This window comes from Phyllostomus discolor, chromosome 8 (genome assembly GCF_004126475.2).
Source record: "Phyllostomus discolor isolate MPI-MPIP mPhyDis1 chromosome 8, mPhyDis1.pri.v3, whole genome shotgun sequence".
In the NCBI taxonomy this organism is placed as follows: Eukaryota; Metazoa; Chordata; class Mammalia; order Chiroptera; family Phyllostomidae; genus Phyllostomus; species Phyllostomus discolor.
Genome location: NC_040910.2, coordinates 39,275,318 through 39,299,385, shown reverse-complemented (window position 1 = coordinate 39,299,385; position 24,068 = coordinate 39,275,318). Strand labels below are relative to the sequence as shown.

Genomic DNA, 24,068 nt, shown 5'->3' with positions numbered 1-24,068 from the left:
CCTCGATGTCGCTTGGAAAGGTCAATTCTTGTTATTCCCATTTTTGCTAATATTTAATAGCATTTTTATTAGAATTTTTATTGAGATGGTTATAGGTTCTCATGTAGTTGAACAAATAATGCAGGTTGGTCCCATGTGCCTTTCCCCTAGCTTCCCCCAGTGGTAACAGTTTGCGAATTGCAGCCAGGATGTTGGATTGACGTGGTCTGCTCTTATTCAGATATACCCTTTACTCATACTTGTTTGTACATTGGTGGGGGGGGGGGGGGGTCTGTCGCTTAGGTACAGTGTTCACAAGATTCCTACCTTCCAGCAAGTACCCCTCCGACTCCTGCCCCTGCCTCTGCCTCCCATCTGTCCCCAGGCCCAGCCTGTGCCGCCTTGTATGTTTTCCAGAGGTATTTTTATCCCGTGAATGTTGACCTTCAGCCTGGGCAGAGGGCACTGTTCAGTGGGCCCATTCCTTGTGTGTTTGCTGTTGAGTACATCGTCTCCAGGTTCCAGGAGAGGAGTCTGGGATGCCACCTAAGAGTGTGGTCATTTGCCAGATGTAGTGAGATACTTCGGGCCCAGTGGCACGTAACGAGTAGGCCCGTGACCCATGCAGCCTCTCACACGTGGAGCCCCTCGGTATCAGCATTTTTCTAACAGGAAGTGGAGTGTGTGTCCTTGCTTGGTTTCTGAGGTCAGCTTCTGAAAAGTCAGAATTTTCTTTCAGAGTAACCCTCAAAACCAAATGTGTGATCCTTTGAGCATGTTGGCTTAAGAAATTCATTGATTTTTAGAAAAAAGAGAAAAAAAGAAACCTGATGTCTTTCAAGTCGAGCCTCTCGGCCTGCTGACTGGGCTCAAATAAAGAGGTGCCTGAGAGTGGAGGGCTGGGGCTGGTGGGCCTGTGTTTTCCTCGAGGGTTCATGCACACCCGGCTGGTGAACTGCGGGGGACGGTGTGGTGCCAGTGAGCACGTGCCCCCCTCAGGCCGCCCTCACTATCTGCCAGCAGACCTACCGCGAGCACCTGGAAGGGCAAAAGCACAAAAAGAAGGAGGCAGCAGAGAAGACGGGCATCCAGCCCAACGGCAGCCCGTGTGGGGTGCGGGCGCAGCTGCACTGTGGCCTTTGTGACGTGTCCTGCACTGGGGCAGAGGCCTACGCCGCCCACATCCGGGGGGCCAAGCACCAGAAGGTAGGATGCCTGCGTGGGCTTAGGCAGGGCAGCCCTGGGAACAGCCCGGCTTTCCACACTCAGGCCCCAGAGGGGTATCCAGTGTATCAGAGGGGGCACTGATGAGGGGAGCTTTCCTTCTAGGGCCCATGTGTCCTTAGAAGCAACACCTTCTCCCAGTTATAAAAGTCCTGCCTGCCTCTGGACAAAAGCATGAAGCCATGTGGGGTTGTACCCAGGCCTCTGAGAAGCTGTTCTTGGCATTAGGCATGTTTAGATGTTTATGTGAACAAGAGTTTGAACATTGGTGAGATCAGACAGTATATTCCATGTGGGGTCATGCTTTTTAAAAACAAAATTAAATAAAATTAGAATAAGTTTTTTTTTTAAAGATTTTTTAACATTTATTTATTTTTAGAGAGGGAAGGGAGGGAGAGAGAGAGAGAGAGGGAGAAACATCAATGTGCGGTTGCTGGGGGTCATGGCCTGCAACCCAGGCATGTGCCCTGACTGGGAATCGAACCTGCGACACTTTGGTTCACAGCCTGTGCTCAATCCACTGAGCTACACCAGCCAGGGCTACAATAAGTTTTAACATGGAGGATATCAAGGATGGTCAGGACCATCCTTGGGTCCTGTTACTGGACCCTAGGTGTACATGTGTTCCTGAAGAATGTAGACATGTGTCTTTGGACAAATACACACATATGTCTTAGCAGGTGGCCCCTATCTACGAATCCATGCACACATTCTGTGTCCCCATTAGGTGGGCACCGAGTTGGTGCTTGGGATGCAAACATCCCTGCCTTTCAGTGCAAGGCAGTGGAGTTTGGAGGCGTGAGGTCAGTGTTAGCCAGCACAGGTACTGTTGTAATATGTAGGGCCTGTGTGTGTGCATGCCTAGTGAGGGCCTAGAAGCAGGAGACAATGTAGGAAGGCCTTCCAGAGGCTGTGGTGCTTGAGAGAGCTTGGTTGCTGGGGAGTGGGCAGGGTCCCCGGGGGCTGGGACAAGACCACTGACTCTCACTTCCACAGGTTGCCAGCCCTCCCACACGGAGGTGCTCTCCCTTCCTCTCGAAGAAGGTCATTCAGGCCTGCAGGTGGTCTTGACGGGGGAATCTGGGGCTGTTCCAGGTCTTCAAGCTGCATACCAAATTGGGGAAGCCCATCCCCACCATAGAACCCGTGCCGGGGAACTCCAGCTCAGCCCACACCACCTGCACCAGCAAGCCGGCCCCCCTCACCACTGAGAGTCCCCCTGTGACCTCAGCCAAGCCCGTGGAACCTGCTGGCTCCAGCATGCACACCCCTGGCGGACTAGAGCTGCCCAAGAGGCCAGTGGTCTCAAAGGCCACATGCACGGGTATGTGTTGCTGCGGTTCACAGCCCTTGCGCCATGCCCCGACTCAACAGACTCCAGGCTCAGAGAAGTGTTTGGCCAGTTAACTTTGTGTGGGTGAGTGAGCGTATCTTCTCGGGAGAGACTAAGCTATGCCTGAGGCCTGGGGTGTGAAGGGGGCATGCCCCGCTACCTCTGGTCCACACCGTCTGAACCTTTGACAGGAGACGGTTGCCCTGAAACCTTGGTAGAACCAATGGGATGACATCACCCCTTCTTCCCATGGAGGCTGGGACAGACTGAGACGCTGTGGGTTCCCTGAAGTGCCACCCTAGGCCTGGAGAGTTCCCTGGGCTGCGTCCTCCCACACACTGGGAGCAGGCTCCCATGCACCCCGGTGCTCGTGTCGGACACACCGGGACTCACAGCTGTGTGGGTCCTGGGAGGTTATGGTGGGCTCCTTGCAGCCCCATGTCTGTTCTTGCTCCCCTCGAGGGTGGGACACACCAGCCGGTACCTGAGGGAAGTCACGGTTGCCATGTGACGCATGCTGAGTGGGTCATAACCAGGCTGGATGTCAGGCACTCACCCCACACGTGCTGCACACACACTGCCTGGTGTGAGTCTGTACAGTAGGTTTGATCATCAGTCCCAGTTTGCAGATGGGAGAACTGAGGTGAGGGGAGGGGAGTACCTGACCCAGGCCACTCCGTAAGTGGTGGAAGCAGGATTCAAAGCCAGGTCTCTGACCATCTCTGCTCTTCCCTCCCCTGCTTTTTGTGGGAGAGGGCTTATTTTATTTTTAGCGTCAGCAGTACCATGTTTTGAATAATCACGTGATACTGAAGATAAAATCATAAAGTGGTTTTGACAACAAAGAAACAGCCCCCTCCCACCATGGATTTGTCTAATGGGGCTGGGTTGCCTGTGAGCCTTGGTCCGCCTGATGGCTCCCTGTTGATTAACGAAGGGCAGCGGAGTCCGTGCTGGGGGTTTCCTCAGGTGGGGGACTACGGCTGGGCCCTTGTGGATGCGTGCAGATTGGCACTGAACTCTGTGTGGGCCTTGTTCTCCCAGCCATGCCCCAAGCTGACTGACAGTGGTCTTGCAGGACCCTGTATCTGACTGGCTGATGTCACGCAGGGGTGAAAGGGGCTGAGGGAGAGCCGGCCATGGTTTCCAGGTGGAGCAGGTTGCAAGTGCCACAGTTCTTCCAGGGCCTCCGGAGCTGAAGGCAGCAGGCTACAGACCCCCAGAGGGCAAACTGGCACACCTGAAGTCAAAGAGGTTGGGACAACCTCCCACCCAAGCAGACTCTGTGGAAGCTTCTGGAAGATGCTGTGACTCGCAGCCAGTGGGCCCAGGCTACGTGGAAGAGGTAACCCCTCCAGCAACCACCTCGCCCTCGGGCCCTCGGTGTGTGCCCTGCTTCATCTCCAGGTTCTGGAGGGGAAGAACCTTGCCAGGGTCAACTTCCGTGTCCTCAGTCCAGTTCTCCATTTCACATGTACACACCCAGCACCAGGCAGACCTCAGTGAGTTGTCCAGAACCTGCTGGAAGGGGCAGGTGCTGGGTTTCAGATCTTGGAAGGCCTGAGCAGGCAGAGGCATTTCTTGCTGAGCATCACCCCAAGGCACGTGATTCCAGGGGCATCAGGAGCCAGCGTGCGCCCCGCAGGGCCATTGCCCAGAGCCTGAGCGGAGGCCCTGTGGGCTTGTCTTAAGCAGCCTTCTAGAGCTCAAGTTCTGGAGCTTCTGCTGGCTGTTCCCTTAGTTCCCAGCCTTCCGGAGTTCATTTAAAGACTATGTGTGGCTAAAAGGAAGTGTGAGCGTCAGCATTTCTTTTCATTTTTGTGTTTTCAACCAGTTCAGCATCTTGTTTTGTCCTGTGCAAAATACTCCACCAGATAGAGCTCATGTGCTATAGACCCTGTCATTTAAGAATTAAGGCAATAAGCCCTGGTTGGTATGGCTGAGTGGATTGAGCATTGGCCTGCAAACCAAGGGGTTGCCAGTTTGATTCCCACTCAGGGCACATGCCTGGGTTGCAGACCGGGTCCCTGGTGGGGGCCACATGAGAGGCAACCACACATTGATGTTTCTCTCCCTCTCTTTCTCACTCCCTTCCCCTCTGAAATCTTTAAAAAAAAAGAGTTAAGGAAATAAGATCCATAGAAGCTGCAACAAAAAAGAGAAGGCCACACGGTGAGCAAAAATTGAGAAGCCAAGGCAGGACTCTACTACAGGGCAGGGCATGAGCCAGCAGTGGCTGAGCTGGGAAGGGAGAGCGCTGGATGGTGGCAGAGGTGAGCTCAGCACGGGTGGCTCCCGAAAGCCGCCCTTTGGAAGAGCTCCGCTGACAGGAAGCCAGAGAAGCTAGCACGCTGGCCTCAGAGGCTTTGCTGACACTCCTTTGGGCCACCTAGGAAGGCCCGGTGCCCTTGCAGGGTGGAGGGAGGCACCCTTCCTCAGGGGCCAGCGCACAGCTGAGCTTTGTGTCTCAGGTATGCAACAGCGAAGGCAAAGTAATCCGGTTCCACTGCAAGCTGTGTGAGTGCAGCTTCAACGACACCAACGCCAGGGACATGCACGTCAGAGGGCGGCGGCATCGGCTGCAGTACAAGGTGAGCCTCGTAGGGTCCTGATTAGCCCACGGTTGGGGTGTGTGTGTGTGTGTGTGTGTGAGACCTTCCATGGTTTCTACATCTTGCTCCATGTCTCAAAACATTTTTTCCCCCTCTGGGAGGCAGAGCTTTGACAGGAGCTTCACATCCCCTGAGCCTCTCAAACTGCATCCAGACCTGCCTTTGCCACTGCCTGGAGGGCCAGAGCAGAAAACATGGGCTCGAGTTTGCCAGTCAATTTCATCTGTTGCAAATGGATGTGTAGTTGTACAACTGCACCTGCCTGTTGCCAGAGGAGGTGCTCAGGCACATGGTCAGGTCATAGATGGCGCACAAAATAAGACTCACGGATATTGCCTCTTTCCCCAGACACTCAGCATTGTTTTGTTCACATCCGACACACGGTTTTCTTTTCTGGGGCCTCTGCCTGTGTCCCAGGCTGGCGTGTGCTAGCTGAGATGGACACTGTGAATTGGATACCATGCTCTGTTCGAACTGTGTCCCCGTGGGGAGGCATGCAGGCACCAGCACAGGATTGAATCTGTGAGCTGGAGTGTGGCTGGGGCCCTGGTGCTGAGAGGCGGTGACTTGAGGGGCCGCTGCTGCAGGGGGTGTTGGACTGTCCAGGCTGAGCCATCCCCAGGGACCCCGGGGCCACCAATGCCAAGAGCCTTCCAGCACCAGCGGGGGCTCCTTCTCCCACCCAAGGGGATGTTTTATGTGGCCCAGGAGCTCCTGTGGCCCTTCAGCACCCTGGGCCCAACCCGAGGACACCTGTGTGCATGTGTGTGTTTAAACACGCCTGACTCTGGGCCTCCAGTATGCTTGTGCAGAGCCCACACGTAACTCTCCCCAGGGCAGTGAGCCGTGGCTTCCAGCTATTTCCTCTCTTTTTAGCAATTTCATCGAGATGTCATTCGCGCATCTCATAGTCAGCCCACACAAACTGTGTAGTGAATGGCTCTACTGTATTCGCAGAGTTGTGCAACCTCCACCTCTCCCTCATTTCAGAACATCCACATCACCCCAAAAAGGAGCTCAACTCCTAAAGGAGGACTTAGCAGTCAGTCCTCATTCCAGCCCCTCAAGCCCTTTTCAAAAACCACGAACCCACTTTGTTTCTGTGGACTTGCCTGTTCTGGACATTTCACATAAATGAATTACATATGACGTGGCCTTTTGGGTCTGGCTTCTCTCACTGAGCATCATGTTTACCAGGTTCATCCACGTTGTAGTGAGTATCAGAGCTTCCTTCCGTTTATGGCTGAGTGATATTCCAATGTGTGGGTGGACATATCTTGTGTATCCGTTCACCTGGGTTGTTTCTGCCAATGAAAAATCCTTAAACACGACACTTCCTTTTTTTAATTGAATTTTTGGGGTGACATGGGTTAACAAAATTATATAGGTGCACAATTCTATAATACAGCATCTGCATATAGCGTTGTGTATTCACCACCCCAAGTACCACTACACTCTGAATGAAGGTATTAAGGCTAAAAACCAAGTTCAGCAACTGAATTAGCCATGCTGTTTGAAATGCATATTGCTGGATTTCACACAAATGGTGTTTCCCCTGAATTATTTTGATTAGGAATGAGTATTTGTCATTGAACTTTTGGGGACTGTTCCGCAATGGCCAACAGTTGTTCATCAGTGCTGTCGCGGCACCTTTAGCTCCTGTCGGGTATGCAGACAGGGTTCTGCTTTCACCGTCACGTTTGTTACTCTGCATGTCAGTCATGTTCTGTCCCTCATGCTGGTTTCCTTTCCTGCCAGTGCTTTTGGGGACGAGGAGTGTTAAGACTCCAGGAGACTGAAACTCACTGCTGTCTAACTAAATACAGCAGAGGGGGCCTATCCTTGCGTCCCTGTCCCTGAGACGCCCCAGAGACACCCCAGCACTCTCGTTAAGTGATGATCTCCGGTCTTACCGCCCTTCCTTTCTTCTCCAGAGAAAAGTCGATCCTGACCTTCCGATCCCCATCAAGCTCAGCAACAGAGTCTGGAGGCTTCTGGAGGAGAGGAAGAGGAAGCAGAAGCAGCTGACCAGGAAGCGGCTGGAGGCACTGCGGCGCTGGCATGCAGAGATGAGGCGCGGGGTCCCTTCCCCTCACCCTCCTGACTACCCTCTGCTCCCAGGGCAGCTCTGAGAACCACATGTCTGTTTGCTCACTCGCTTATTCAGTGGATTTGGGGGGGCATCAGCTCTGTCTTCTAGGCCTCGGAGCCCAGATGCTCATGAGCTGCATAGTTGGCAGGGGACACGGCACTTGCAAGGACACGGAGAATTTTAGAGCTAGCCAGCCCAGCCCCTGTGCACATGTCACTCTCCGGGTCTGCTTCAGTCAGCACGAGTCACCTAATAGACAAGGAATGGCATGGTCCTGACAACCAAGTGGCTGGCACTCTCAGGCCTGACTCACAGGGACACCCTGTTGTCCCCATGTCACCCAACCCCCCGTGTCCTCTCACCTCCTGTGGCCCTGGTGGGCCCCTGATCCTTGGCGTCTCTTGACTGCAAGGATCATTGTCATCATCCTCCTTCACCCCCTGGAGCTATTCTAAAGCACTTCATGACATGGTATCCGATTCACAGAAGATCTAAAGCAGCCTCTGAGCTGGGGGGTGAGGCCTGGGACAGACTTGAGGGCTGTGGCCACTTAAGCTGGCTTCTCCCTCCCTAGCAGTTTCTCTTGGCCTGTGTCCCCCTGGACCTTGGAACCTTGGTCTCCCTGGCATATGGCAGGTGTTTGCACAGAAGCTCTTCGTGGATTCTTATGGGGTCCCACTCAGCTGCTGCGTCTCCTCAGTGGTTCCAGAGCCTCAGCCTGGCTCAGCGCAAGGACCAGGCAGCAAGAGCTATATGGCCTTTACATACTGCTGGCTTTGATGTGACAAGCCCAGGGTCCTGCAGCTGCTGATAGCTCCTTATTTTCTTGCTTCCCACAGGCGCTATGACCTGTGCAGGAGGCAGCCGGAGGAGAAGACAGAGGCCCAGGATGAGCACCTGGGACACTCCCCATCGGACCAGCGCTCTCCTCCCCTCGGGAGCAGGCCAGGGGCGCCTGCTGCCACACCGCTGGTAGGTGGTGGTCTTGTGCCGAAATGCCTCCCATGTCACTGGCACCATGGGGTGGGTGATTTTCTCACATCATATGTGAAAGACCTGAATCTTCCAGGAATGAGGAGTAAGACTTTGTATCAAGAACCCCAACGGGTGCCCACCTCTCATTGCTGGTCACCAATGGGAGCTCCAGGCCCTGGCCCTTCCACCCACCACAGCCGTCCCTTTAGTTTCCTGAGACCCCAGTTATCACATCTCTTAGGGGTCCTCAGGGGTCTGTCTGTCTGTCTGCACAGACCATGGTTGGTTGGGAACCTTCAACCTGCACCTTGCTGGGGAGCAGGCCTACTGAGTTGGCAGAAAAGCCCCTGGCTTGGAGATGTAAGAGTGTCACCAGGGAGCCCCCCAGCCCCCCTCAGCCCTGAGCTTGCTATAGCCCTCAGGGGAGGCCCTGGGGTCCTCACTGGGTCACCACCCATGGGTACATGTCATTCTTCAGTGTGGCTCCACTCATGTCCTCCTCCCACCTGTGCTGCAGCTCTGCAGAGCTGACACTCCTGTCCCTGCCCACTGGGTCTCCAGGACCTCTTAGCCCACTGTAATGTGTGCACCTTTCCTTGCAGCCCACACAGCGACCAGAATCCAGCGACGACCGCCACGTCTTGTGTAAGCACGCCACCATCTACCCCACAGAGGAAGAGCTCCTGGCTGTCCAGAAGGCTGTGTCCCACTCAGAGTGCGCCCTCAAGCTGGTGTCCGACACACTGGCGGAGGATAAGTCCAGAAGCCCAGAGCAGGAGGCTGGTGAGCGCAGGTAATGGAGTTAGTTCACCCTCATTTCCCCAGGCCCAGAGGGTGACTTGGAGGAGGCAGGTGTTCTCACAGGATGTGGCTGCCAGGGGGGCGGGGGGGACAGCTCCTTCTCTCATTGACTTTGAGCCCCTGCAGTAGCAGGGACTTTCCAGCCCGTGGGCGGCATACTCACTGAGTCTCTAGTGTCGGGCCTGGAGCCCCGAGGTTCAAAGGGAGTTTTAGTCCCAGCTGGTGAGAGCTGCTGTTCCAGTACCAGAATTTACTTTTTCATGAAAGGTGCATCAAGAACCATAGTTCATGAAACATGAACCACCTCTGTTTGCTCATCTGCAAAAGGGAGACAGTGTGATTCTGCCCTGATCCCTCCACCTCACGGAGCGGAGGCTGCCACTCAGTGCCGCCGGAGTCATCGCTCCAGGCCCTGTGCTCACAGGGAGACAGAAAAGTCCCTGGGCCCTGTGAGGAGTCACTACCCAGCTGAAATAATTTGAGATATAGTTAGCTCTTCCAAGTTCTTTCTCTCTAGATGGCTTCTTTTTGATTTCCTTCTTTTATTTTTATTGGTTTTTATTGTGGTGAAATACTCATAGCACGAAGTTTAGCATCTTAACCATTTTCCATTTTGATGTGTACAATATAGTGGCACTAAGTACATTCGCAAGGTTGTGCAATGATCACCCACCACTTATCTATTTCCAGAACTTTTGCATCATCTAAAACAGAAATTTGTCCTTGCAAATTCCCCGCCCCCTACCCCAGCCTCAAGCTCCGTCATTGCACTTCCTCTCTCTACGGCTCAGCCCATTCTGGCCATTTCGTGTAAGTGGAATTATGCACTATTTGTCCTTTTGCGTCTGGCCAATTCCACTTTAGTTTCTTTTCACTATAGTGTTTGGTCCCAGGAAAAGAATATATACCACTGTGAGTTGCAAAGTGTCACGATAAAATGAACTAGCCCCTCAGTTTAAGCACACAAACTTCCCAATAGGTTGCATCTACTTGGGGAAGTAAGCCTTCTTCACCCACCTGATAGGGAAAACTAGGGTGCCAAGAAGATATTTTTCTTAGCTCTCCTCTGGCACCCTCATGAATCCAAACTACAGGATTGCAAAGTCTGATGGGAGAAGTCTTTGAAAGATGGAGCCATCCCAGCTCTGAGGTTTACCTGGGGCTTTGTGCTTGCTTACAAGTGGGAAAGATGGTTTGGCCATAAGGTGTGACATTGCCTGCAGCCGTACCTGCAGCCTCGTGCAGAGGGGCCGATTGCCTGGAAGCTACCCAGAGGCGTCTCATACTGTGGACAGAAAGGGTGCCAGTCATTGAAATCTGCATTCAGGTTTTCTAAACACAAACCTCCCCCTCACTTAATGCTTTGAAGTTCCCTATAGTGTTTTCCGTTTTTCTTTTTATTTGTTTTTTAACTTTTTATTTTGAAATAATTATGGACTCATAAAAAGAGCACAGAGAAGGTCCTCAGACCACCCCCCAACTTCCCTCAGTGTGGGTGTGGAAGCAGCCTTCGCATGTGTCAGGGCAGGAAGTCGACATGCCTTTACATTATTTTTCAAAAACATGGAAGTGTGGTTTTTTAATGGCAACATAATAAACCATCCTGTGGGTGTTCCATTATTTATTTAACCATTGGAAAGAGCATTTTTGTGTTTGGGTTTTAAAACTTTTATTATGGAAACCCTCTAACATACACAGATGTGGGCGGAACAGTAAACTTACAACGAACACCATGTGAGCATTACTACACCATGGCCAGCTCCCACGACTGCACTTGACCTCTTGGCTCTTCCTCCCTGCCCCTGCATGGAGGTTAAAAGGAGATCCTATCAGACCTCATAGTGTTTCTTTTCTGAGTGTTTAGTGGGTACCTATCTCTAGATATTAAGGGCATTTATTTTTAACAAAACCATAATGCCATTATCATACTTTAAAAAAATTAACAGCCCTGGCTGGGGTGGCTCTGTGGATTGAGCACCAGCCTGTGAACCGAAAGGTTTCCAGTTCGGTTCCCAGTCAGGGCACATGCCTGGGTTGCAGGCCAGATCCCTGGTTGGGGATGTGGGAGAGGCAACCAATTGATATTTCTCTCACACATGGGTTTCTCTCCCTGTCTTGCTCCCTCCCTTCCCCTCTCTCTAAAAAAATTAACAGTAATTCTTTAACATCATCAAATATCCAGTCAGTGTTGAAATTTCCGGTTGTCCCGTAGATACCGTAACATGCTTTTTTGGTGTTCTGGGGTTGGTTTTTCTGTTTTATAGGTTGTGTGAATTGGGATCCAAATTCATTGACAAACTTCTAAGTCTGTATATCTGCAGGTTCCCCCATCCTCTGTTTTCTGCTTTCTCTGCCTTTATGAGTCTCACTTGCAGACTCTGGTCCTTGCCCCCTAACCCAGACGTCCCTGCTGTGGATTTTGCCAGTGGCCTCCAGAGTCAGGTACCCCGGGCCTTGGGCTTTAGAGCTCTGTGATCCCCAAATGGATAAGAATATATAAACATGGTTTTTATAAAAAGGTTATCTCCTGCCCTGGCCAGCCAGCTCAGTTAGTTGGAGCATTGTCCTGTGCTCCAGGGTTGTGAGTTCAATCCCTGGTGAGGATGCATACAGGAATCAATCAATGAATACATAAATAAGGGGAACAACAAACTGATGTCTCTCTCTCTCTAAAATCAATCAATAAAATATGTTTAAAAAAAGGTTATTGCCTATCCTAAGAAATGTCACAAATATTCTGTCCCTCTCTTCCTCCTTTCCCTTCAGGGAAAAAAAAAAGTGATGGCTTCCCCCATTAAAAAAAGTAATAACAATATATTGGTCCTCTTAGTTGTCAATGACATTCATCGTTACAAATACAACTTGAGATATACAAACATCTCTGGGATATGCCAGTGATAACGTATTATTATATAATAAAATGTTTTGATGTAAAAAAAAGAAATGTCCCAAAGACAACAAAGTGGTGATCAGAGAGTAGCAGGAGAGGGTGGCAGCTTCTGGAGCAGAGGCTGGGACATTTGTGCAGAGACCCCCTCATGTGAGGGCGCCCCCGCGTCGGTCCTGGGAGCTGCAGCAGCGGACTGAGTCTCGTGGGGCTGGAGGGAAGTAGGAAGGGGCTTGGGGCCAAAGCAGCGGTTTTCAATCAGTGTGCTGCAAGACTTTTTAAAACGTGCAGTACCTGACTGTTTAGTCAGGGGCACTGATTTTTCCCTCAGACTGTCAAATAAAAAAGGACAACAGCCAACACAGAAATAGCCACCTGGCAGGAATGCCTTATCTTGAACCGTAAATACTCATGTATGGGTCATACAATAGAGTTGCATCTAATTGGTCACGTCACATAATAAGGTTGTATCTCATTGGTAATTTTTGGTACCAGAAATCCTTATATACAAGTATAGGCACCTGATTTTTTTTTTAAAGTCACTTTGGAGCAAAAAGGGTAGGTAATAATAATTATTGTTATTATTGTAAATCAAAATTATGCCTATTTTTTGTCAGATTGGCAAAAAAAATTTTTGGTGTGTCACAGAATTTTAATAATTAGTTCATGTGTGCTATGAGATGAAAAAGGTTGAAAATTGCTGGGCTAGAGCATAAGGCCCAAGAGGCAGTGGTGGAAGAGGATGGTGGCAAGGAGGCCTAGTGGGTTGGGCTGAGTGCCTCGGGCCAGGGAGTGAACTTGGGTGTCCCCATCCTGCAGAGGTCAGACGTGGGGCAGATGCACTGCAGAAAGCTGGTCCTGACCCGCAGAGGCAAGACTGCAGCAGGGGTCACCCTTAGGGTGCTGTGGCCTGAGCCCTCCAACGGGCCTGCTTGCAGAACGTCCAGGTTGGGGGGAAACAACCCCAGGGACAGCCTAGAAGGTGCCCAAACCCATGGGCTGACCAGGGTGGCACCAGCTGACTGTGGACCAGGGGCCGGGGGGAATGCCATCATTGGCCTTTTTCAGAATGCAGTTTAGCAGGAAGTAGTAATAACCACCAGCCCTTACTGACCACATAAAATATACCTGTTGTGGTTCCCAGTGCTTTTCTCAAATATATCTTCTCCTGTCTCCTTTTGTCAAGTGCGTTCTGAGAAACGGGGCTCAGAAAGGGCCCTTTCACAGATGTGGAAGCTGAGGCACCGAGGGCCCAGCGAGCTGCTGACATCCCAGACCCAAGAGCAGAGCCGCAGGCTCCCCAACCCTCTTCTCACACACGTTTGTCTCCTCAGCGGTGCCAGCCCCTCTGCTCGGGTCCTGAAAGGCGTGGTGCGGGTCGGCCTCCTAGGGAAAGGCCTCCTCCTTCGGGGAGACAGAAACGTGCAGCTGATCCTGCTCTGCTCCCAGAAGCCCACCCGCGCCCTTCTGCAGAGGGTCACCGAGCAGCTGCCCCAGCGACTCCTGGTAAGGGCGGCTACCTCCCGGAGGTGGGGAGGGGTGGGACTGCCCACCCTCCCTCCAGGGCCCCTCCTTTTCCCTGACTGGGATGACTTTGCTTCCACAGGATTGTAAGAAACAAGAGAGGTTGTCATTATTGGATACAAACCGGTTGTTTGTTTGTTTTGTAAACAGTTGTAAGGAGAAAGAAGTGGGAACTTCAGGGTTCCTTCACGAAGTGAGTTCAGGGCAACTCTGGGAAAATGTGAATGTCCCACCATGAGGAAACGAACCAGCCATTTAAAAGGCTGCGTGGTGACGGCATGGGAGAGTCCGTGCAAAGAGGAGGGAGCCTTACAAGTCATGAGGCAAGAGGGATTGTGGGAGATCGGCTGGGTTTTCTCGGAGAGCAGTTCCTCTGTTGTCATGGCACTTTTCTCCTGACAGCTGGGGAACAGTGAGACCATGTCATGGTTTAAGTTGATCATCTTGGTTAAAGCAGTTGGTCCCCAGAGTGGTTTCTTCCTGATGTGTCTGTCCCTGTCCCCGTGAAAATTCTGCATTGTTCCCCCTACTGGCTTAGTGAGCTTGGGGCGCAGACCTGGGCCACCCTCGGGCTCCCGCCCAGGTCTGGAGCAGACAGAAAAACACATAGCAAGCTAATGCTAGTTTATCTCCTGTGAGGAGATTAAAGCCTGATGCCAGGTGCGAGCACTGGGGAGGTGTGAGTCATGTCCAACAGGACAGAGGGAGGTGTGTGTCCCTCTGAGGACGTTCAAGTTGTTTCCAGTGCTCTGCATCACCACTGAGGCTGCACAGAATGAATAACCTTGCGCACACGCCGCTCCACACGTGTTGGGAGCTCATCCTAGGGCAGAGTCACCAGGTCGGAGGCACGGGCCTGGGGCTCCTGGTCAGTGTTGCCAGGTCAGCTTCCACCAGCAGCATCTAAGATGCACGGATTTGCCAGCCCAGCTGTGCCTCAGGCCTCGAGTTTCGTCCTCACAGGTGATGATGGCACCTCATTATAGTTTTAATTTGCTTCTCTCTTACTGTGGGGGTCATCTGTGTCATTGTGAAAAAGGGACACTTCCGTTTCCTTTTCTTCTAACTATCTGTTCTGTTAATGGCTGGTTTTTATTATTATTAATCTTTGTTAAGGGCATTCTTTACATATGAAGGCACCTTATATGCTAGGTTTGTCGCCTATATGTATTTATTTTTTACATTTTTTAAAAGATTCTATCTATTAATTTTTAAAGAGAGGGGAAGGGAAGGAGAAAGAGAAGGAGAGAAACATCGATGTGTGGTTGCCTCTCATGCGCCCCCTACTGGGGACCTGGCCCACAACCCAGGCATGTGCCCTGACTGGGAACAAAACTGGCGACCCTTTGGTGTGCAACCTGTGCTCAATCCACTGAGCAACACCAGCCAGGACTAAATTTTTATTTATTGATTTTAGAGAGAAGAAGGGAAGGAAAGAGAGCGAAACATTGATTTGTTGTTCCACTTCTCTATGCATTCCTTGATTGGTTCTTGCATGTGCCCCAACTGGGAATTGAACCCACAACCTTGGTATATCGGGATGATGTTCTGACCAAATGAGCTACTCAGCCAGGGCTGAATATAGGCATTTCTGTATGTGTGTACTCCTGGAAGGCGGGGCTCTGTCTCAGTTCCATAGAGGCTCCAGACACCTGGCACAGAGCCTTCCACTGGACATGCTGTTTGCACCTGTCTCTCCACTGGAGTGACGTGCCTTGTGTTGTGTTTGCACCTCACAGATGGTGACAGAGGACAAGTACGAGGTCTCCTCTGACCCGGAAGCCAACATCATCATCTCATCTTGTGCAGAGCCCAGAATACGGGTCACTGTGTCTGTCACCTCATCCCTAATGCGGGAGGACCCCTCCATGGACAGAGGTACAGCCAGGCCCTTCGGTCCAGCCCCCCTCCACACATACTCAGGTGGCTTAGGGAAGCATCTGACTCTGCTCTGGGCAGGGGAAGAGGGTTGGGGGTGCGGCCTTCTGGCACTGCTGTTAGCCCTGGATGCCGCTGGTCAGATAAGAGCTGGGCCTGTGGCGGTGGAGGAAGAAAACTGGTGACAGTGTCAGATGGGCTCAGAACTGGGCTGTGCGTGTGCTCCTGGCCCCCCCCCATACAGCACCACGCCCTTCCCTTGCCTCCAGGCCCGTGCAGACACCTGCGCCCTGCCCCTGGGAAACTGGCTGTGCCAGTTGCCCTGGAGCTCACATTGTCCATCTGACCAGGGCAGAGGCCACGGCAGAGGTCACAGCAGACCCTGCTGGTCCCAACACTGCTCGTGTGGAACGCGGGGGTCAAGGGCATAAGGTATATTGGCATTGCCTGAGAGAGTGGGAAGGGGTGCTGGTCCAGGCCAGAGGGCAGCAAGGGCCTCGAGTCACCACCACACAGCGAAGGCCAGCCCACAGGGAGGCACCCTGTGGCTCACTGGGCCATGCGACCTTCTGGAACAGCCCCTAGGACCAGTTTTTAAATTCTATTAATTCATTCTTTCTGAAAAAATAAGGGTCTTATTTATTTTTAGAGAGAGGGGAAGGGGGTAGAAAGAGAGGGAGAGAAACATCCATGTGAGGGAGAAACATTGGTCGTTTCTCCTGCGTGCCCCAACCAGGGACCGAACCCACAACCCAGGTATATACCGTGACTGGGAATCGAACCAGCGGCCTTTCCTCTGCAGACCAATAACCAACCAACTAAGCCACATGGGTCAGGACTCCATTCCTCCTTGAACTCCCTTCATGATTGTTGTCTGAGAGCCACCAACTACCAACATTTTTCTTTAAATCAATTAATTTTAACACATGTTTTTAAAGAGGAGAGCCTTTGACTATTAATGGAAAGCCATTATCAGTAGTTATAAATAGTTAGCTAAAAAAATCAATATAGGGGGCGAAGAACACCACCATTAAATTCTAGCTGAAGGCCCGGCTAGGGTTTGCTCAAACACGAACAGGGGAAGTTGGGAGTGTTAGACGGTGTTAAACATCTACGGCCACTAGATGGAAGCCAACTGGAAAGATTAAGAGACACAGAAACCCCTCTGTGACTGTGACCACCAGCAGCCCGTCAGCCTCACTGAGGGGTGCACGCCCCCGGCTGGCGGTTGCTGGGAGGGTGGCTTCTAACCCCTCTTCAAAGACACACCCCCGCCACCATGGGAGGCACAGGATCCCTGGGGATATTTCTGGGTGAAAGTGAAACCTGAGACCCACCGTGTGACCTAAGTAAGCCAGGTGTGCTAGAATGAGATGAGAATATTCCTGAAGCAATAATAGTTAGAAAAAACGGATCTGCATTTCTCTCAGACGCGGAGGCCTTTGTCATCAGTGATGGGATGTGTTCAAATCTGACCCACTTTGTCCCTTTTAATTATACATTTGGAAGTTTCTGGAAGTCTGGCTTAGTTCCTAGTTTTCCACCTGCTCTGTAGTTTGCTAACCGAGGGAGTTGGTGCGGAAGGTGCTCAGTAATAAGCATTAAAAACGTTTCCTTGTCGGCACTAACTTCAGAGGAGGTGGGGTTTTCACAGGAATGGTTTCTCTGGCCCTTGTCGTCCCCCAGAGGAAAGGGGATCTGGGAGGAAGCGTGTACCTTCCAGATAAATAAAATGGGTCCTGGAGAACTGAGAGGCATAGCCCATGTGGGCCAGGGAGGAGGTGAAGTGGGACAGGGCATTGTCCACACGCCCTTTTCTTCTAGAAGGAATGGAAGTACCCGACCCAGGAGATGTCTTGAACCCAGAAAAGTGTCTCCAGTCACTGGCCGCCCTCCGCCACGCCAAGTGGTTCCAGGTTAGGGGGAGCGGGATCGGGAGGAGGGGTCACACAGGTCTGTCCTGTCGGGTGCGCCCTTAGCCACTTCCTTGGCTAGTTGTGTGGCTCATGCCCATTTGGGAGTGGAGCCTGCCCCCAGTCACCTCCCTCCAGCTATGCTCCCTCACCTCTACTGAGGACAGGACCCCTGGCCCAGCTCACCACCCCCAAGGTCTGCCCTTGTTCCCTTGGCCTCACACACACCCATGTACATGTGACTTCCAGAGCTAACTGTGTGCTTCTTCCCCCAAAGGCACGAGCCAGCGGCCTACAGCCCTGTGTCATTGTCATCAGGGTTTTTCGAGACCTCTGCCAGCGTGTGGCCCCCTGGGGAGCTCTGCCAGCCTGGGTAAGGCAGTGCCCAGCAGCCACCCCTGCTCTGGGAGGCCCACGAGGGCCTTATTTCCTCCTGGGCAGCATTCCCCCCCACACACCAGCACTTGGCATTCTCAGGAATGGCTGGCATCAGCCTGCGTACGCAGGAGCAGGAGATCATAGTAGGGGTATCTTGGGGGTCTCTGGGCACTAGGAAGAGGCCTGCTCTGGATACAGCCTCACTTGACTGTATTTTCTTAAACCTTCGACCTTGCAGACAGAACTAGGTAGTATGCCAGCGCAAGGGTCCCAGGGAAATGTGCAGTGTCAGCACAGAGGGCCTGGCCAGGTCAGGGGCCCAGTGCCCACCCTGGCTCCACTCTGGCCTCTGGACCACCCCTGCCTCCTCTGGAGGGGAGATGCCCTGTGGCTCTGATACCCCATATCCCCACCACCTGTAGGCCCTAGAGCCCATGGAGTGGGGGGAAGAACAGAGAAGAAAGAGTGCAAGGGTCCCCATGCCCCCCGAATATCCAGACTGCTGAGTTGTAAGACCCCCAGCCTCCACCGTCTCTGGGGCCCCCCATCCTGTCTTTCTGTGGGATTACACCTTGTCCCTCGGTAGATCAGCCTCTGAGTGTTCCACTCTCGTTTCACACACCCACCCGCTGACCCCCTGGCCAGTGCAGGAGGGAACAACCTGTAGGGGTTTTAGTTGTTCACATTGTTCTCGGGAAGGAGCCGGAGCCCCCTGAACTCTGAGAGCCATTTGCATTCTGTGCGCAGCCTGATGCTGCCTGCTGTCTCCTCCTGCTCCCAAAACCGGGCCCCTGGGTCACCCTTGGCCTTACTCATGAGGGCCATCTCCAAAACCAAGGGTTCCGGTGCCCAACAGGGCCTCTGCCTCCTGCCCAGTGTCCAGGGGCCATTGCTCTTAGCACCCCCGCACCATGGATGGCAGAGGGGCCAGCCTCATGCTGGGTTACTAGCTCACGTCCCCTGCCCTTGCAACCCCCTGGATTGGGTGGCTCCTTGAAGGAGGAGGCACATCTGAGCAAGCCACAGAGTCATTGTGTCCCAGGCTAAATGCACTATGGGTCACAGAGAACAAGTTTCTTTTAATCCCTGAAGTGCTAGTTTTTAGTGTTACTATGGATGGGATTTTGCCAATGGGGAAACTGAGGGTTAGAAATTGAAGAAACCTGCTGGTGGCCATACCAGGAGGTGGTAAAGCCTCATTGACCACCGCCCTCTGTAGAAGTCAAGGGTGGGTGGGAGTTAGAGAAAGAGCTGGGAGGGGTCACCTATCCTGGGGTCCTCTGGAGACCTCTAGCCAAGCCCACCAGAGCCCCTCCAGCAGGAGGTAAGCTGGCCAAGGCACTCCCCCATGGCACAGCGTCTCCCTTTCCGTCCCTGCCCGGCCCAGGCCATGGAGCTGCTGGTGGAGAAGGCTGTGAGCAGCGCCAAGGGGCCCCTGAGCCCGGGGGACGCCGTGCGGCGGGTCCTGGAGTGTGTGGCCTCTGGGATGCTCCTGACAGGTCAGTCCACGTCGGCGGGGAGCCCAGAGCACTGGGGCGTGTAGCAGACTGAGGCACAGAGGGAGCCTCTTACCAGAACTCGAGAACAGCGTCCAACCTGGATGGGAGGAAGGTCCCAGACGTGTACACACATCCCCCATCCCCCAGGGGGAGGGGAACTGCCCAGTGGCAAGTGGAACTCACTCACCCGCGGAGGAGGGCAAGGGTCCAGTGCAGATGGTGCAGGCGGGGGAGCCGCCCCCCGTCTGTAGGCCTGGCACTCATTCTGTGAGGGCCACCCCCTTGTCTGGGGGGCCTGGCTGTCCCTGGGTGATGGCCTTGGTGTGAGTATTTCACAAGGAAACCAGCAGACACTCAGAAAATGGGCTGTGTGTGGAGAGGTTCGCCACGGTGTGGCTCAGTAGCAGAAGGGAAGAGAAATCACGCGTGCTCAGGAGGTGGCAGGGACAAAGACGGTGTTTTTCTGGCCGGTTTAGTGACATGGGATGGGATCCTGTCGAGGGAAAGGCGAGCACACACACTGGGTGTGACGTAGCTACATGCTCGGGCACACACACGCACAGCAGCAGGAAGGGGCTGTGCAGAGTGTGCTTGTGGGGGCAGAGGAGGGGTGGCCCAGGGGAGAGCCCCCAGGGGAGAGCCTGCGCCAGTGAGGGCGTGCCCCCCAGGCGTGGCCGTGGGTACCGAGGGGCATAGTCACAGACCCCATGCTTGAATCCTCTCAGGCCCCCGGTGGTGGCAGTCTTTCATGAGGGTGCTCTGTCTTCTTTGCCACCCCCACCTCGCCTCACAAAGATGGGCCTGGGCTCCAGGATCCCTGTGAGAGAGACCAGACGGATGTGCTCAGGCCCATGACCCCCCAGGAGCGGGAAGACATCACAGCCAGCGCCCAGGTAGGGTGGCCAGCCCCTGTGGCTCCCGGGCTCCGGGCCAGCTCAACCACGCGGTGGGCATCACCCTGGTCCCAGCCCATTTTCAGCGATGCAGCATCCCAGGAAATGTTCTGGGGTTCCCTTTCCCTGTCCTTGCAGAGATAGGTGGCCTGTGGGAGAGTGGCCCATGGGTGACAGGACCATTTCTGGGGGCATACCCAGCTTGGCTCAGAGCTGAAGCCACCACAGTGATAAGGCACAGACCTGGGGCCTCACTGGCTAGGACTGTCCTTGGTGTGCTGCCCCCACTTCCCCCCACCACCCCGTGTTCTGTAAATATACCCAGCTTGTGGCTAGCCAGCCTCAAGCAAAGAAGCAGCCCCGTCTGCGGTTTCCCTTTGGTTTGTAAGTTTATAAGAAATTGTTCCAGTGGTACAGAAATCACATTGGGCCTGACATTTAGAAATTCTCTTAATGCAAAGAATCAAATTGCCTCTGATCAGAGCCACACTGGGCGATGCAGGATTTGGGGTCCCTGCAGGTAGGCAGGAAGCTCTGGGGTTCCAGGGGGCATCCTGGCGAAGTCCTGCCGCAGCGGCCTGAGCGGCTCCCCACGCAGCCCTTCAGGCCTGCCGGTAACTGAGCTCTGCCGTGGCCAGAGGGGTGTTGTTGAGGACAGGAGGGCCGGCGCGCCACCGTGCCCGGGGCTGGGTGAGCCGAGCACAAGCAGGAGGGTCCTGACCGGTTATCTGCCCCCAGCACGCCCTGCGCATGCTGGCGTTCAGGCAGATCCACAAGATCCTGGGCATGGACCCCCTGCCACCGCCCAGAAGCAGGCCAGGGCTGCGCTTCAGGAAGAGGGCGCGGGAGGCGGACGAGGCCGAGGAGGGCCCAAGGAAGCAGGCCAGCCCAGCGGAGAAGGGCCTTGTGAGTGGCCTCGCTCCCCCCGCTCCCAACGGGACCTGAACTGCCACTGAGAGGACGCTGTATCCCCGATGTTGGACGCTTGTGCTCTCCTTCCCAGTGAAGTCTCACGGGTTCCTCTGAAAATGCCTGTGCTCTGACCAGCAGTGAGATGGCAGCACGCAGGGATGAAAACCTCTGGCTGGGGCAGCCGCTCCAGGTGTCCCTAGTGCTGCGTGGAGGGTGTCAATGCTCTAGCACAGTGACTTTGAGCCCTGGCTCTTTTGCTAACTTTAAACTCACCTGGGGCTACTACAGGTATGGGTTTATAAATTGCTTTCTGTGGCTGCCCCAGACGTGCGTGGACTTAACATCACCAGGGCATGCCCATCTGGGACCCGCCATCCTGAAGGCTAGCCCCAGGAGGCAGGCTGGGGAGAGTTGAGGATGTTTGCCAATCCCTAGGGTGCACCTGGGCCCAGCCTGCTGCAAACACACCACCCCTCCCACTCACCAGCCCGGAAGTGGCCCCTCATCCCCGGGTCTGCTGGGCCTCAGCTGGGCTCCTCTCCCATCCCCGCTGTGGGGAGGGCGGCAGGGCTGAGTGCTCCTCGGCCCCCCTCTTGGGAGCAGCTGCGACCTGAATCTGCCCTGACTTCAAGACTCCCACCCCACCCCGACCACTGAGTGAGTGCCTTCTGCTTACAGGGGAGTTGCTCTGTAACGTCTCATCTGGGGCTGGGCTTTGCCCAGTGTCTTCTGTCCTCCCTGAGTAGGCCCAGCCTTTGTGGGTCCAGGACTCGCTTCTTAGGAGCAGGTCTGGGGGCTGTACCTAGTGCAGGGCACAGGGTCGGGCACCTCCTGGTGGACACGGCCCTGGCACTGGTGGGCATGGGCATGCCCCCTGCGCAGCCCCTGTCCTGCTGTGTCCAAACCTCCCTTTTTGGCGACCAGTTTTCTTGGCTGGCATTAAAGGAGAAAAGCTCACCTTTTGCCAGCTGGATCTACAATCACTCGATTCCTTTGATTTTGTGTCCGTGTTTAAGGGATGGCCTCTGTGCAGCTTCACATCTGGTGTCTGTGTAGAGCTACCTGGAAACTTGGAGGGCAGGGGAATAAATGCTTTTTTTCATGTGGACCATTCAGTCCTTTGCTCAGGGCACAGGAGACCCTGCTGGGCTCTCGGGGCTCTGGGTAGGAGCATTCCAGCTGCCGCATTTCTCCCACAGATGAAGCACAGGGACGGGGTCCAGGCATCCTTCACCTCACAGGGGGAGCTTCACCCCCCACACCCCTTTCTCCCTTTGATCCTGGCAGGCAACTCTGCCATTTACCAGCTGCGCAGGCTGGCCACTACTACCACTGGGTTCCTTTGTGCTCAGGAACTCCCGCTTCTATTCTCCATCCACACTGTTACTCGGCTGCTTTAACCCTCCCACAGCAAGAGCTCTGGGTAAAACTCAGAATTGCACTCAGGATAAAACCCCGAATCCCAAAGAAGCCCCCACAAGAACCGATCTGCCACTTTCGGCCTCAATAACTCCACTTCAGACTCATCAGTTGCTGCTGGTCATCAGGCCAGCCAATCTCCTCCCTGCCCCCAGGGCCTTTGCACATGCTGTCCCACTGCACAGTAAGCTCTTCCCCTGACCTGTGTGGCCATCACTCCTCCCTTCCTTCAGGTCTCAGCTCACATGCTGCCTCCTCAGAGAGGCCTCCTTGACCACTCTAGCCTGCCACATAACTGACTGAAATCACCAGTTATCTACTCTGGCCGGTAGTTCTGTTGGTTAGAGCATCGTCCCGACACACCGAAGTCGCAGCTGCCGTCCCCGGTCAAGGCACATACAAGAGTTAGCCAGTGAATGCATCAATAAGTGGAACAACAGGTGGATGTTTCTCTCCCTTTTTGTCTCTCTAAAATCAATAAACATTTTAAAAATGTTTAAAAAATGTAAAAAAAATCACTTGTTATCTGCCCCCCAGGATGTGAATTCTCTATGGACAGGAAATATATCCACCTCACTCACCATGCTATCCCCAAGTTTAGAACACACCAAGTACACAGTAGTAGCTCAGTAAATATGTTAAAGGCTTGAAGCCACGCTCGAGATGCCCAAACACAGGTCTCCTCATAAGAGCAATTTGCCTCCTGGCAGTTAGGAAGACACCATTGGTTTCTGTCTCATCCCAAGCAATTACTGTGGCAGCCGGGGTGAGAGGCTTCAGTCAGGCAGTGGCAGTACGACGAAGGAACGGAAGAATGGCTCTGTCTTCCAGATAAGACTTGGCAGGCATGCGTCACAGCCGCACCTGTGTGCAAAGCCCTGCGCCCTGCCGCACACCGCACTCCACTCACAGACTCACTTCCTCCCTCACATCCTGCCAGGGGCAGCTCCTGGAAAACACACCGCCCACCATTCACCAGTCCCTCCCTGGCTCCAGGGAAGATGGATATTGTCTTTGCCACCAGGTAGTTCAACACCAGTTCTGTTGACAGAAAATTAAATCTGCCCCCACAGTAACTCCAAAAATAAATAAATAAAATTAGGCTACGCGACAGCAAATCAAGCAGTGGGTTAGCTGTGTATTCGATCCAGATGGATGAAATGTCTGGGCGATAAGCTTGCTCAAGGCCTGAAGAGTGGTCTTTCCTAATCTCTCCAACCCTCTTTCCACTGGTCAGAGGACTCCAGAACCGGCCGGCAGGAAGGCACTGTGCCAGGCTCCCAGGAAGCCTGACTGCTGCAAGGGGAGAAGCAGCCTGAGACAGGGAGTAGGACCTCGGGCTGTGGGATGCTAGCCTGTGAGCCTGGTTGCTAGGAGACAGCAGTCTGCGTGTGGGCGAGATGACGTGAGGTGTGTGGGCAGGGCTGAAGCAGAACCTGGCAGGCAGTCCCGGGAAGACAAAAAAAGGAAGGGCACATCTGTTGGCTTCATCTGCAAAGTCACAGATAACACAGAAAGATAGCCAGGAAAATGCACCATGTCCCCTCGTCCAAAAATAAGTCACACTTGGGCAGCGGGAGTATCTCCAAGGCTCGGCCGGTCCCAGTGGCTTGTGTGGGAAAATGTTGGCTCCATCTTCTCCTTGGTTCTCTTGTTAGTTTGGCTCCCGGGGCTGAGAAGATGTTCCGGGTGAGTAGACTAAGGCTCTGCTGAGCAGACGTGCCGAGGACCTGTATTTCTCCTCAGGGC

At 53.6% G+C, this 24,068-nt stretch overlaps 1 protein-coding gene across 7 annotated transcripts in view; it reads left to right on the top strand.

Annotated features, from left to right (window-relative positions):
• ZFR2 (zinc finger RNA binding protein 2) overlaps window positions 1-22,002 on the top strand; it is a 35,744-nt gene extending 13,742 nt beyond the window's left edge. For 2 of the 7 annotated variants that reach the window (XM_028519259.2, XM_036034304.1), the window contains 14 exons: window positions 1,003-1,185; window positions 2,299-2,527; window positions 3,721-3,881; window positions 5,008-5,127; window positions 7,083-7,222; window positions 8,080-8,212; window positions 8,818-9,008; window positions 13,238-13,409; window positions 15,167-15,305; window positions 17,130-17,221; window positions 17,496-17,591; window positions 18,984-19,095; window positions 19,891-19,988; window positions 20,727-22,002. In XM_028519259.2, the coding sequence (XP_028375060.1) occupies window positions 1,003-1,185; window positions 2,299-2,527; window positions 3,721-3,881; window positions 5,008-5,127; window positions 7,083-7,222; window positions 8,080-8,212; window positions 8,818-9,008; window positions 13,238-13,409; window positions 15,167-15,305; window positions 17,130-17,221; window positions 17,496-17,591; window positions 18,984-19,095; window positions 19,891-19,988; window positions 20,727-20,933 (2,073 nt within the window). In that variant the 3' untranslated portion in view covers window positions 20,934-22,002. Of the gene's footprint in view, window positions 1-999; window positions 1,186-2,298; window positions 2,528-3,720; window positions 3,882-5,007; window positions 5,128-7,082; window positions 7,223-8,079; window positions 8,213-8,817; window positions 9,009-13,237; window positions 13,410-15,166; window positions 15,306-17,129; window positions 17,222-17,495; window positions 17,592-18,983; window positions 19,096-19,820; window positions 19,989-20,726 lie in introns of all 7 variants that reach the window. The other 5 variants (XM_036034306.1, XM_036034303.1, XR_004904983.1 and 2 more) reach the window with 4 other exon arrangements.
• Window positions 22,003-24,068: the final 2,066 nt, after the last annotated feature.